At 34.1% G+C, this 15,189-nt stretch overlaps 1 protein-coding gene across 7 annotated transcripts in view; it reads right to left on the bottom strand.

Moving 5' to 3' along the window:
* The window catches only part of LOC129969679 (semaphorin-2A-like), an 802,435-nt gene that overhangs the window by 41,942 nt on the left and 745,304 nt on the right, over window positions 1-15,189 (bottom strand). For all 7 annotated transcript variants that reach the window (XM_056084340.1, XM_056084339.1, XM_056084342.1 and 4 more), the window contains 2 exons: window positions 5,970-6,075; window positions 3,823-3,987 (listed from right to left, as the gene is read on the bottom strand). In XM_056084340.1, coding sequence (XP_055940315.1) covers window positions 3,823-3,987; window positions 5,970-6,075 — 271 coding nt within the window. The remainder of the gene's footprint in view (window positions 1-3,822; window positions 3,988-5,969; window positions 6,076-15,189) is intronic.

Genomic DNA, 15,189 nt, shown 5'->3' with positions numbered 1-15,189 from the left:
AAGAGATATTAATTGGCAAAAAAACACTGTCCTTATACTTTTTTTAAGCAGTGTAACTGTATATAATTCTAAGGAAAAAAAATCATGAACTCAAATGTACTAAAGCGATAGGATGATATGCCTATTTTCAATGCAAAAGTTCATAATCGGTCATTGGACCGGTTATGGTATATTTAGTGCTAATCATAAAGTAGCCTTGTTGACATCTAGCACAATCGTTAAATAATAGGTGGTAGCAAACCAACACTTGCATTCCAATGAAACTGGGATTGTGAACAATCAAGCAGTATGAAATAAAATATTATCCGCTGTCTTCAATCAATGGAGATTTTGATGAAGAAGTAAGAAGCCACTCATTGGAAGTTCTAACAAAAAAGCTTGGTTATCCACGAATTTAAAAAGTTTTCAAAAAGTGAATGTTCCCAAAGCTTCTTTTGAAGGTCAGATCCCATCTCAAATTAAGTTATTTCAGAATTTAAATTCCACTTATATGATAATATCAGCAAAACAACTCTGCTCAGCTAAAACTGCAATGACTGCTAAATTTGTATTACAAATTCGGATAAAAAGAATTTGGAAGTGCACACCATATTATCGGACAGGAAGATGAATGTCTAAAAAAAAAAACGTTTCATAAAAGCTTGAAATGAATTGTTCATTTGGTTTATATTGATAAAAATACAATGTGAACATTTTTATGATAGATAAAAGAATTTAATTTGTTACTTCAATATTTAAATGCTCGACTCCCAAAAAGTTTATTAATTGAAACACAGAGTTTCCTTTACACGTTTAAATATAAAATAGAATTATTTTTGTTGACAAAGAGGGGAATCAAAATGGCGGCACATTTTTCTTTTGATTATTCTTCAGTAACAATTTCCATCCAAATGCCACGAGGCATTTCATTCGGATCCTGAAAGCAAACTTGGAATTTGTTTCATTCAGGAATGCTCATTTGGTGCGACGCCATGAGAAACCGTTTACTCAAAACAAATGCGATCAGCTCTTCAAATCTCCTCACTGAAAAGTTATACTAAAATAAAATTCATGTTTTATTTATTCATCTCTTTAAGTGATCATTTCTTTCAAATGTCAAATTTTTTTCATTTACTTATTTTTTAATACATAAAGCAAATAAACATTCATTTAACTGAAACCGTTTCCCAGGTTAAATTTATTTTAAATATCACTCTAATTTCAATTTTTTTATTCTAAGCATTTAAATATTTAATGATCTTTTTAAATGGATTAAAAAAAATCTTATAAATTTCCATTTATTTGTAATTCTATAAAATAAATTAAGCAAAAAAAAAAAAAATCCTTGGTATTTTCAATACATAGCATAAATGAAATAATATTTTAAAACTTCAAACCATTTTTTAAAATAAATTCTTATAAAAGACTTTATTTAAACAAAGACGCGATACATACATTCTAATTCTTCTCACTGAATATTAAGGTTTCTTTTCGCATAATTTTAAAAGGCCAAATTTAAAAATAGGAGCCACTGCATCGTACTTCATTATACTCAAAGAATGTAGACAGACCCTATAAGAGTTTGCTTTGAAATTTAGTCTAATACGAGGACATCAAGTTTTTATAGTATAAAATTTCAAGAGCTTATTATCTGAAAAATGTTCTAGTCAAAATTTCACAATGTTTCAAATACGTTTTAATAAATGTTTAATTAAGGTTATGTACGATAAATGTTCTCTACTTTATAAGAAAAAAAAAGCAATTTAAAATAAATTTCACATCAAAAATTACCGCAATTGTTATTAATTTATTTTATGTTTCGGGGCGTATGGCGAAAATGTTGTACAAAACAAGGTTATAAAACTTAGTCAGACAATATCTAAAATATTGCTTATTTCTAAATTATGAAAAGGTATAAATGGGTCAGGAGGAAAATGTTCAACACCGTTATTTAAACCAGTGATTTTTAAATATACAGAAAAATAGAACATAAAGATGTCGATCAGTCAATGAAATCAATGTAGTTAAATTCGTGTTAAAGAGTAGCAAACGGTCGATTTAAATGATAAGCGATCAGCAAGGATGTATACCTACAATGTGACCAAAGCTTGGCCAGAAGACGGTGGGCAAACTTGTGTATTTTAAGTGAAATCTGAACACACCGTTTGCGGTTAACATATGAAGAGACCTCAATAACATGAATACTATTCTTGGTCCAAATGTCTTTGCACTTTTAAGTGCAAGCATACGTAAATACAATTCTGAAGCCTTTAAAAAACGGATGGTTGAATGAGTCCGCTTTATCCTAGGATATCCATATGTGGTAGCATCCAACAGAATGCTAGAGAGAATCCCTTGAAAAAATATTTTCATAGAGGTCTAAAACAAACAAACAAACAAAAACCACCAGCGGAGGTCTTTTGAAAATAACAACTTTTACAAATGCAAATATTACAACTTCTACAAAAACGTTCAAAGAATCCGTGTATATTGCTTATTTTCCTCCTGGGAGCTCTGAAATCAGTTTTAAAATACGAAAGAGGATAGTAATTCCTACTGTGCAAATCGAGCAGAAAGGATGGAAAACAAAAGATGAGACAAAGTTGGGAAAAATAACAGCAAATGAGACTCAAGAGGATAATTTGGACCCATCTACATAAATGAGAAAATGACAACAAAATCTTGATGTTTCTGCTGATGATCTGCAAAAAATTGCTCAAAGATAGAGTCTGACGAGTAGGATTTGTTCGAATGAATGAAACAGGTTCGAATATTTAAATTCGGAATTGTCCAAGGGTATGGGTTAATCATTTGTTGAGAAATGGACGACAGAAAGCAGCAGCATAACCTACTCAGTAAAAGAAATATGGTTCCTTGTACATTAAATGCATAAGTTGTTTACATATAACTATTCTTTGACAGGTGGTAGAAATTAATTTACAGTATCGCTCATTTTAACCATGAACAAATATATACTATTCCAAGAAACTTCTCTTGTCCTAAGATTTGGCAAAAACCCGCGGATCTCTTCTTAAACAAAAAGTATACAGATTTCTTGAGAATCCCGCCCTTGCAATGGCTTTCTACAGCTGCACATTATCAAAAAATAATTCTGAATAAATGTTTTTGTTTTTTGTTTTTTTAGAAATGCAAAATGAATATTGGTTTTTTAAAGGCAAGAAATTATCAACAGTGCAGTGGCTCCTCTAATGTGAACGGAGTAAATTGTTTGTCTCTGAATAATGCACGAATCTACTATTCATTACCTTTGAAGTAATTTGTAAAAACAGCGTCAAAGTTATTAGGCGGTAGTTAAAAGAGTTCATAGCATTTTTACAAGTTATAAAGCCGATATGATTATTGTTCGGTGCTAAAAATAGAAAAATTGACTGTTAAAGATTTTGGATTAGTTTCTTCTTTTTTATGCTCGTATTTTTTAAAGAAACGTTAAAAAATAGAATCAACTAAAGAATTGTAAACAGTAAACAGATGTAAAATAACTATTTTCTACCTTTATGCATAATGATATATAAATGTATTTATTTTTCTTATATGTCTTCGAAATGTATGCAGTAAATCGCATAAAATTTCATGTTAGAAGAGTTCTCAACGAGAAAAATTTTTTAATAGAAGACAGAAGCTAAAAGAGGTTGCTATCGAAAATTTAGAAGGTGAAATGAAAATAAATATGAAGCAGACCTTCTATACAAACACGATTTACTTAAAGAAAACACATTACTAAATAAATTTATGTTTTGATTTTTTTATAAACAAAGAGCAATCAGAAGTGTTTTCGATATTTTTTTGAGGAAATTTTTTTACTCTAAAACGAACAAAACTCACTGTCCAACCACTTCGAGTCATATTTGATGGTCCTTTTGAAAGGATGCATCTCCATCCTTGTGGTGATGTTGTAGAGGTTGGTCCTGAAGATGACCGTATCCGCCTTCGTGAATTCAGCCACCGTGCCGCTGTAGAGACCAGCTAGACCGGACGGGTTGCCATGTTCTGCAAAACAACAGAAAAATTGTCTTTTCTCTTAATATAAGACTAGTGATAAATATAGGCACTTTAACCAATACACATGTACACGTGTTTCATTTTTGAAGATTGTACGAATTGCATTCTATTGACTGTGATGTACGACGCATGAGAGTGAGACAAGATAGCTACCATTCGAGGAAGAGATTCCATTATGAAATAGTAACTTCGAAAACTTTGCTAAAATTCAACGAAGTGCGAATCTTAAGCATTACCTCCAACACATTTATATAACTTTATAACAAGTTTGAGACGCATGACACGATTTCTGATATCCACAAGGCAGTTTCAAATCTTGCTCCTACAGCCACAGTTCGCAACTCGCTTCAGACATTCGTTACATAACGTGCACGCGATTTAGAGATTAGTAGTTGGTGTTGCTTATGATTCTCAGACAAGCCCGCTGATGAAGTCAGCGATTTTAAGCCGAGTTTTAGCGTCTCTTGTTTTAGTAACGCCATTTAAGGGCAAGAGTACGACTTAACTACTCATACGTCACAGCCCTTTTCATGGGGCGGACTTCATTCATGCATTTCATTCACTCAACCACAGATCGTCATTTAGACCTGAATCAGAAAACGATCATCTTTGATCCACTACCCTCAATGGTATTGTCTCGGCTTGGGGGACTACTTGCTGGCGATGGCAGATCTATGCATACACCGTCCGCCGTGTGCACGGCGAGACTTCAGCCGGCGGGGTTCGAGCTCGCAACCCAGGAGATGCGAATTTATTGCTCTACCAACCATGCTATCCCGGCTCCAAAGATTAGTAGTAAGTTTCTATGACATATTCTGAAAGCGTCACACTAAATTAGTGTTCACCAAATTTCTCTTTTTTCTTTTCTTGACTATATCTCTTAAACATTCTTTTTATTCTTGATTAACTTCTTTTATCATATTATACCAACCATCCCTCAGCACAAGGATGTTCATTATGTTTTAGGTTAGTTTAAGAATAAGAGAATCGAATTAACTACCATCTGTAAGATTTATTATTTTTATACTTTTTGTTTCATTTTGGATTTGTATTAGTCCAATACCAAAATAAATAAAAATGGCATTGAATCGATTTCGCAATATCTTATGATGAAAGTGAGCTAACTATTAATTATGATAATCAAGTGGGGCTGCAATACGAATGCGATCCTTGACCTTGTTCTATGGAACTGAGTTCTATTAAATTGGGTTGAAACGAAGACAATCTCATGTCTGTCATTTAATCTTCATTTATGTTGTTGTTGTTGTTTCTAATGGCTCTTGTCCCAGACAAGCCCTCTGACTAATCTTCATTGATACATAAGAAAAGAAAGCTCTCTCTTCTAGTTTTGTATTTGTGCAAGGTTTCAAATATTTTGTAGTATTAAAATCAATTTTTAGTATTCTTTCATAACTTTTATTTCATATTCAAACATATTTTTCTCTTCCTATTTTAAAATCGGAGATGATAAAAATTGAATTTATTGAAACTCCAATCTATTTTACTTTTTTCAGCTTCTTTAAGGATTTAAAATCGATTTATCTGCAACAGATTTACACGAATAGTTTTTTTTAGATTTGCACAAATTTAACTCTCCGCACGAAGGTGAGAAAACGAAATGCTTTTTAAAAAAATCATTTTAATCCTTTATATTTTGCCCTTTCCTCTATTATCAACATAAACTTCTGAGATTATCCAAACAGTCGTCAGCCATGCGCTATAGATTTACGTGAAGAATAGGTTTGGAAACTTTGCTCTGATACAGGAAAACTGTATTAGACTTAAGACTATATAATTGTACTAAATCTATGATATGCCCGATAATATTAAATCTATAATAAAATTGAAAAAAATTATTAAACCTGCAATAAAATTCTTTTAGTACTTAATTAATAATTTTATTTTGTTAGACTGTGTAAAACATTCAAAAATTAGAATCATAATAAAGCAATCTGTGCCTAGATACTAACCTACCCAAACCGCCGTGGCGTTGTCCTCAGGGTCGAAAGGGCATTTCGCGATGCCATCCCCGATACCTGGAAAGTACTCATGCTTCGCCAAACGAGTCAAGTTCGCCTGTAAAAAGGAGAGAATGGTTAATATTTTAAAAGAATGTGTCAGATCGCGAAAACGTATTTTCCTCTATTAGACAAAGTGAAACATGCATAGACTCGAATGATAAAATAGGAAAAGAAAGCAGCAGGCCAGGGACCTCACAACTTCGGGGTCCCAGTTATTTTCAGAGTAAGCAATTTATTTGTTTTTTATTTACCAGATATATGCCCACGAATTTATTCAAGTTTAATTTAGTTATATTAACATACCGTTTTAAAGCAATACTAGAGCTATTTGGGGAATTCTGAACCGCGGTCGAATGACGAGGACGACACCTGAGCTGGAACCTTCTCTCCAAACTTCCACACCACACCAGTGGAAAGACATTTGGCTCCGACGGATTTAGCGTGCACCAGACCAGCTTCCATGGTGGTTCTTCGGTGGAATCTGGTCTCGAACCTGAAACCCGATGATTCCGAAGCTGAGACCTTAGCACCAGTCGATAACGGCCCACGCAATTATTCAAGAATCGCCGTTCAAATTTCGAAATTTCCTTTTCATGTTTCCAAATTCTTTTCAACTCAATATAGCACAAAAATTTTAAAATTGACTGACAAATCAGCAGCCCCAATAAACTTTTCTTGACCCATAAAACAAATTTACAAAGGAAACACAACAATAGAATAAGAAGCGTTGCGTAACTGAGGTGTATTTCGTTTATATACGGAGGAAAAAAAAGAGTTTTGTAATTTCTAAGTCTTTTTGCTTATTTATAGTTACGATTCAATTTAAATTTTCAATTTTTTTTTCCTTCCTTACGCCGATAGTGAAATTAAATATTCCGTTATTTTGGTTTGCCATAATATTTGTAGTTTAGATAACAGTTAAACTAAAATCAATTAAAAAAAATCTCCCATTTTGTATATTGGAGCGATGAAGGAGGTCGCATCATCACTTGCATTATTTGAATCATTCGGCCTCGAACATGACTCACTGATTAGCTGGAGAGAGAATATTAAAAATTTAAATTATCCAAAAATGTGAACAAAGAAAAACATCTAAAAATATGTATATCAAGAGAAAAAAGTCGTTTTCAACTAAAAATCGCAATAAAAATTCCTTTTTATATGTAAAAGTTTAATAAATCAATTAAAATAATCAATAAAATATGGCGATATTAATATTAACACTTTTGCATGATACTAAAAATAGTCATTTCGACAATTATACTCTGTTTCACCCTAACTTGGCAGTATTGTAAAAGGCAGAAAATGTGACGCTCCGCGTTGGAAAAGAGTTCCCCATCAATTCCGCCTTTAAAATAGTTAAAATGCTCAGAAAGTTATCAAATAATATCATAAATTACAGAAATCCTTTTTTTTATCAGTATGTATTTAAAATTATTCTCAAGTTAGAAGTGTTTATCTGTTAAGTTACCAGGTTGCGAACGAATAAAACGAAACGATTGACATAATGAATTCCACTTTCGCTAGAACCGGTCTTCAAGGTCAAATATTTGGCGCGCTTTTCTTTTACGTCTCCGCCAACTCAGCTTCATTTAGTTCCCAACCATTATCATCTTTCGTACTTTCTTATTCTCGCTTTTTTACCAGCTGATATTTTTGATACTATTAATCACATTAGTAGTTATTAGTTTTGAGTGTTGAATATTTATTCGATTCGTCATTTCTATTCACTTCTAAAATGTCTGAAAAAGAAAAAGTGTTATCACCGAATACGCTTTGCACATCTTTAAGACGAGTGAAATCAACAAAAAGTGCAACATGAAAACAGAAATAAAGGCATCCAGTCCTTTAAGTACCCCTGGAAAGAAGCAACCTGGCTCAGTAGGTAAACATTCAGGTCATCTTATGAAAAAGTAAATATGATGATGTAAAAATGAGGATTTTACATTATCCTGTATCTGACGAAAAATCCATGCATTTATTCGTAGAAATGAGATCCCAGCAATAGATAAAGTTTTAAAAGATGTGAACGATGATACAGATATCTTTTCTAAAAACATTAACCGAACTAAGCTTTACAGAATATTGAAAGATTTAGGGTTTTCTTTTGAGAAACGATGAAACGAAATGAAATAACTTTAATGATTTATTAAAATAATGCATCAATAATATTGAAAAAAATAATGAAAATAAGGAAAAAATTAATTCTCTGGTTTAAAATGATAATATAATAAAGTTAATAAATATTTACTATTTGGCGAAAAATTTGCGAGATAAAGTTCCGCCAGCGATCTGCATTTCTAGTAACTTTGTACTTTAAAGTAACCCAGTTCCCCTGACAACGACTGCGATTCGGCTTGCCTAGAATATACACTACTGCCAAGTTAGGGTGAAACAGAGTATAATTGAACTGTTTTAATACAAAGTATTTTGCATAGAGTCACATTTCGTAAGAGATAGTTCATAGATAATGCTCTTAAGATAGAAAAAGAAATGAAGGATTTTTTTAGCGGATCACTAAGGATGTTTTTTACTTAAAATTATTTTGAGAAACAAAATGACAATTTTTAGTCTTGATTTCGCTTTGAAGAAAAATAATTCTAATGATAGAGGATTTTTCACCGCCATGTCAAAAGAATATTCGGGGAACTAGAAAACAATTTGAATTAAAAATGCTCGATAAGCTTGGTTTCACAGAACCCGTTTATAAATATAAAACATTTTAGAATAAAACATTTTGCATCTGCTTATCGTTCAAGGTCTGATTTTGATAAAATATGTACACATTAGGCAAAACAAATAACTATCAATAAATAATAAAAGATATCGTTTCATGAAATATAAAATCGCATGCAATATTTTACTGAAGAGGCACCTTGAAAAGTAAGCAGCCAATACAACGATGATATTACATCTTCCCAAACAGAAAAATAATTTACCGGAACACATTGCAATGTAATGCAAAGCACAATAAATTTTTTAGACTTGAAATTACATATTAAATATGCAGTTGTAATTATCTGAACTTAAAATGAATCATTAAACACATTCATTCATCTGACTCGTTTCATTTCGTTAAAAACGGCACTTTGTAATCGAGTCCCCCCCCCCCTTTTTTTATCTCAACTGAATGTGTTCGAGATTTTTGAAGATGGTTTCAACATTTGTAGAGTTGAAAGCCATTGTTCTTGACAAATTTGTCTCTTCTGGCTTTTCAATAGATAATTTTCGATTCTGATAAATATGTTGCTCTTTACAGAGAAAAAAAAAGCCAGAGAGGCAGAATGGTTTTATGCTGCATATGTAAGCATGATGTCGGTGATGAATAACACCAGGTTTTTATTGAGTAATAGCAAGTATTGCTTAAATGGAATCCAACCATTGGTGTAAGACCCGCTCCTCCGCTCCGAACGACGAAGCTTGCAAAACCAGTCAAGAGGGGAAAGGTCACGTGGTATCCGAGGGGGTGAAAACCAGGAGAGACGAACAGGAAGTGTACTAGACAGATAAGGACGAGGAGCGAAGGTGGCATGGTTCGCCATGAACGAGATGCTTGATTCACTTTTATGTTTTATATTTTAAACCGTTACTGTAAATATGTAAATAATATAATAATCTAGAATATGATGGGTTCCTGTATTTATTTCTATTCAATCAACATGATTGAACCGGGCGATTATTAAGATTGAACTGGATTTAAAATAATCACTCAGGCCTAGACGTTAAGTAGGCGCCAGCCGTCGTTGGAACAGCCACAAGAAATACACGTCGGATGAGTAAGAAATCTTACTGGCGTAGTCGGAAGGATCCTACCAAGGAAATGTTGGAATATCTACTGGAGTGTTGCCTACAAAAGGTTAGAGGTGAGAGCTTATTTTTATTATTGTAAATGCTTTTCCCATTGAATTGAAAATATTTATCGTTTGTCTCAGAAACGTGCACATCAGCGCCATTTTTTTTGTTGTGAACTCATCAGTGTTAGTTTTCAGAGCACATCAGTGTTAGTTTTCAGAGCACATCAGTGTTAGTTTTCAGAGCACATCAGTGTTCATTTTCAGAGAACATCAGTGTTAGTTTTCAGAGCACATCAGTGTTAGTTTTCAGAGCACATCAGTGTTAGTTTTCAGAGCACATCAGTGGTAATTTTCAGAACACATCAGTGTTAAATTCGTGAACACATCATTTTTAAATTTTTGAACACATCAGTGTTAGTTTGAGAGAACACATCAGTGTTAAATGTGAGAACACATCAGTGTTAGTTTGAGAGAACACGTCAGTGTTAAATGTGAGAACACATCAGTGTTAATTTTTAAAACACGTCAGTGTTACATTTGTTCGAATATTTATCGCAACAGCGTCAAATATTGGTTAAGGAGTTTTTGTGGCAGTGCGTTTCGAGACAACGATAATATAATATTATAGAATTGTATTTTATAATTGGGAAGACCTTGTAGAAAGAAGCAGTGCTCTTTGAATAAATTAAAAGTAGTTAAAAGATAGCACATCAAGTGTATCTGTAAACCTATTCTTACACCACGTGTATTTCTGATATATCTAGTATTATATTTGCTATTATAATCATTATTGGATTATTTTATATTTAAGCAACAAGCTTAAAAAGTATAGCAAGAAATCCTGGTTAATTGAATATTGTTTTGAATGTTGAATATTAAATCTGGATTATTTTTTAATTCATTTTTATGTTATTGGGTTTTATTTAATAAGGTAAACGAATGTTAATTATCTCTGTTTGTTTGATTGATGAGTTATGCTGTGATTTTGGTACATGATTAATCTGCAGAAATACTCGTATGAATTCATATTTTCATTAAGTGCTAAAGTTAATTGAATGTTTTGTTAAATATTATTAATTTCATTATTAGTTAAATTTGATTATTTCACCATTCTTTTTTATAACCTAGTATTTTAGTTTGAGTCTGATAGTAGCCATATAAGTATTTAAGCTATACTTCTAAGGAAACGAAAAGGAGAATTCCTTTAATGAAGCTAGAATTGCTGTTTTGTTTTCTGCTTTAACAGATCCTTTACCTTTTAACTTAATATAAGCCAGTATTTTGATTTGTGTTATTTTATTTGTATACCATTCATTTTTATGCAGAATTCTTTATTTTGTTGAATTGGAATAATGGCATTCATAGCTAAAGCTAGGAAGTGTGATCTTCAGGAATTAGCTAGTGAGTTAGGTGAAGAGATTGATGGGAATCACACGATTGCTAATCTTAGAAAATTGATTTTAAATTCCAACGAATACGAGGAAGAATTTGTAAAGGGCGTTTTAGAAGGCATTGTGGAGAGGAGACAAGAAAAAGAAAATTTGGAAAGACAGGAAAAAGAGAGGCAATTTGAGTTAGAGAAAATTAAATTGCAAACTTCGATTGAAACTCAATCCCTAATGTCAGAGAATAATGAAATGAACAACAAACGTAATTCTTCAGAGTTACAAAAGATACTTCAGAAGTTTGATTCCAAAAATGATGATATAAGTCTTTACTTAGTCATATTTGAGCGCCAAGCTAAACGATTAAAGATTGATAAGACAGATTGGGTCACCCAATTAATGCCACTTCTTCCGTCAGATGTTGTTCAGATAATAGCAAGGGAACCTGAAGAGGAATCAAACGTTTACGAGTATGTTAAGGAATTACTCTTACGACGATTTAAGTTGAGTGCAGAAACCTTTCGATTGCGGTTTGTGCAACATCAAAAGAGAATGGAAAGTTCATGGAGGGATCTGGCCTTTGAGTTGAGAAGCTTCTTGGAGGAGTGGTTGGATGGTGTTAACGTAAAGGATTTCGAATCATTGAAGGATCTTATGGTTGTAGATCAAATTAAAAGAAGAGTTGGAAATGAAGTTCGGGAACATTTTGTCGACACATGGACAAAAATCTCGTCTTCATCTAAGCTAGCCGATCTCCTTGATGATTACGACGGAGTAAGGAGAAGCTCAAAAACTGGATATATTCTTAGTTATGGTAGGAAACGAACAAATGGGAATTTTGAAAAGAAAAATCCTGTTGTCCATGACAAAAATGCAATGAACACTGATTATAAGAGACCGAATAGTCCTCGGAATTGGAAGCAAGAACGTTCCGATCGGCGTCAATGTTTTGAGTGCGGATCATCGCAGCATTTACGAGCCCAATGCCCAAAGCTAGCTGAGAAAAAGAATTTCTCAAGGATTAACCACGTGACAAGACGTTTGGTAGAAACGACAAGCGAGAAAAGTGGATCGCAGAGATTTCCAGAGAATGTTACTGAAAATCAGACTGATGAAGGTAAGATTCTCACAACACAGTTAAAGGCACCAGAAAAAGATATAACGCGAATCAGCCCTCTACAGAAAATACCGGTGAAAATTGAAGACAATGCATTTGAAGGTATCGTGGATACAGGTGCTGAAATCACCGTCATCAGACAGGATATAATTGATTCTTGCTCTAAACAAGAGAAGGGCAGCATAAAAATTATATCAGCCTTTGGGGAAGAAGAGCTTGCCCCACTAGTTACTATCAATGTAAAAATTAATGATGGGAAGCATGGTAATGTTCCTGTTACTTGTGCAGCATCGAGGAAACTAGTAAGCGATATGCTGATCTCCTCGACTGTATACGAAGCATTATGTAAGAAAATAGAGGTACATACCTTACCCGTGATAAATAATGACGATTCGGAGCAACCTGTTCATGAAGAACCAAATCAAGAAGAAGAAAGTCCATTGCAGGAGAAAAAATGTTTCTTAAAATTACAAAAAGGAGATGGCTCTCTGAAAATGGAAGATGGTACGAATAAAGAGATCCATGTAAACAATAAAATTCGACCATACATAGCACGACTTGAGCAAGTCGGAGTGATATATGACCAAGACAATGAATTTGGAGAAATATTTCCTGCCCCAACCAATTGCAATCAGAAAAGCCAAATCAATCGTGATATAAGAACTCAAATTTATAATCAAAAAGAGGAGTTATCATTACAACAAAAAGCTGAGCTGATCCATATCTTATCTAAGTACTCAGACAGTTTCAGTAAGTTTCCAGGGGAAGCTAAGGTGCCAGGACATAACATTAAGGTAACCGATGACTGTGTCCCCAAGCGATTAGCTCCATATCGTGTCCCAATTGTTTTGCAAGGGGAAGTCGAACGCCAAGTTCAAGAACTTTTAGAAGCAGGACTCATTGAACATAGCGAGAGTGACTGGGCACATCCCGTAGTGTGCGTTGCAAAGAAAAACGGTAGTATCAGACTGTGCGTAGACTACCGTCAGCTGAATAAATATACGATTGCAGACGCCTATCCAATGAAACTGGTTACTGAATTATTGTATGAAATTGGAAAAGCTAATTTTATATCCATATTAGATCTCACCAAAGGATATTGGCAAATTCCCATGAAGCCGGAAGCGAAGCATTATACCGCTTTTATCACTCATTCTGGGTTGTACCAATGGAATGTGATGCCCTTTGGTATGAAAAATGCAGGAAGCACATTCCAAAGAAGCATGGATAAGATCCTCTCAAAGCATCGAGAGTATTGTCGTGCATATATTGATGATGTCGCCATTTTCTCCAAAAGCTGGGAAGAACATAAAAAGCATATTATGGAAGTATTTTGTACGCTTCAAGAGTCCAACCTTACCATAAATCTAGAGAAGTGTGAGTTTGGCAAAAAGGAAGTGAAGTTTCTTGGCCATATCGTCGGATCAGGAAGGCACTCCCCAGATCCCGAGAAAATTGAAGCCATAAAGAAGTTATTGAGACCTACAAATAAGAAAGAAGTACGTAGTTTGCTAGGACTTGCAAATTATTACAGGGACTATATCCCAAACTTTTCTTCATTAGTATTACCACTAACAAATCTCACCAAGAAAAATGTACCCAACAAAATTCCATGGGCCAAAGAACAAGAGCAAGCATTCCAAATCTTAAAAGAAGAATTAGTCAAGATGCCTTCATTATACACCCCACAACTGGATAAACCATTCCAGTTATACACGGATGCCTCAGCAACAGCCGTTGGAGCCTGTTTAGCTCAGATAGGTGATGATGGGAAGGAAAAACCCATTGCATTTTTCAGCAAGAAATTGACTGCAACTCAAACACGGTGGGCTACTATCGAGAGAGAAGCCTACGGCCTTGAAGAAATACGACACATGGATATTTGGTGCTCGTGTTCAAGTTATCTCCGACCACAACCCTTTGTCGTATCTCACTCAACAAACGCCTCACAGCGCAAAACTTACACGATGGTCGTTAGCCTTACAGAGATACGATGTGACAATATCATATCGAAAGGGGAGTAAACATTGCAATGCAGACTCTCTATCTAGATTGCCATTGCAGCAGTAAGAAAGAAATTCTTTCCAGAAATGTACGAAAACATTTGTGCATCTGCTTTGTTACTTTTATCACCAATTTCGTGCATATTTGATATTTTTTTTTTATATTTTTGTTTGTCTTTATATTTTGAATTTGTGTATGTGTTATTTCTTTTCTTTGGGAATTGCATATCAGTTGCTCTCCCACCTCTTTCCTGCTCCTTTCCTAGTTGTAGCGACAAATACTGCTTGGAACTATGTTTCATTTCAGGATCAACCTTTTACCGTGAGAGATGATCAGTGATAAACAACCCGTCCAGTTCTCAAGACGCAGCATTGTCTCTAAGGTGACAATGTGCTTCTCCAAGGGGGGGCGTGTAAGACCCGCTCCTCCGCTCCGAACGACGAAGCTTGCAAAACCAGTCAAGAGGGGAAAGGTCACGTGGTATCCGAGGGGGTGAAAACCAGGAGAGACGAACAGGAAGTGTACTAGACAGATAAGGACGAGGAGCGAAGGTGGCATGGTTCGCCATGAACGAGATGCTTGATTCACTTTTATGTTTTATATTTTAAACCGTTACTGTAAATATGTAAATAATATAATAATCTAGAATATGATGGGTTCCTGTATTTATTTCTATTCAATCAACATGATTGAACCGGGCGATTATTAAGATTGAACTGGATTTAAAATAATCACTCAGGCCTAGACGTTAAGTAGGCGCCAGCCGTCGTTGGAACAGCCACAAGAAATACACGTCGGATGAGTAAGAAATCTTACTATTGGCTACAGGACTGCAGCATATAATGGGATAGAAGTTAGTGATCTATGAT

This window comes from Argiope bruennichi, chromosome 5, assembly GCF_947563725.1.
Source record: "Argiope bruennichi chromosome 5, qqArgBrue1.1, whole genome shotgun sequence".
Classification (NCBI taxonomy): Eukaryota; Metazoa; Arthropoda; class Arachnida; order Araneae; family Araneidae; genus Argiope; species Argiope bruennichi.
Note: the sequence above shows the minus strand (reverse complement) of the source record. Positions and strands in the feature narration are given on the sequence as shown.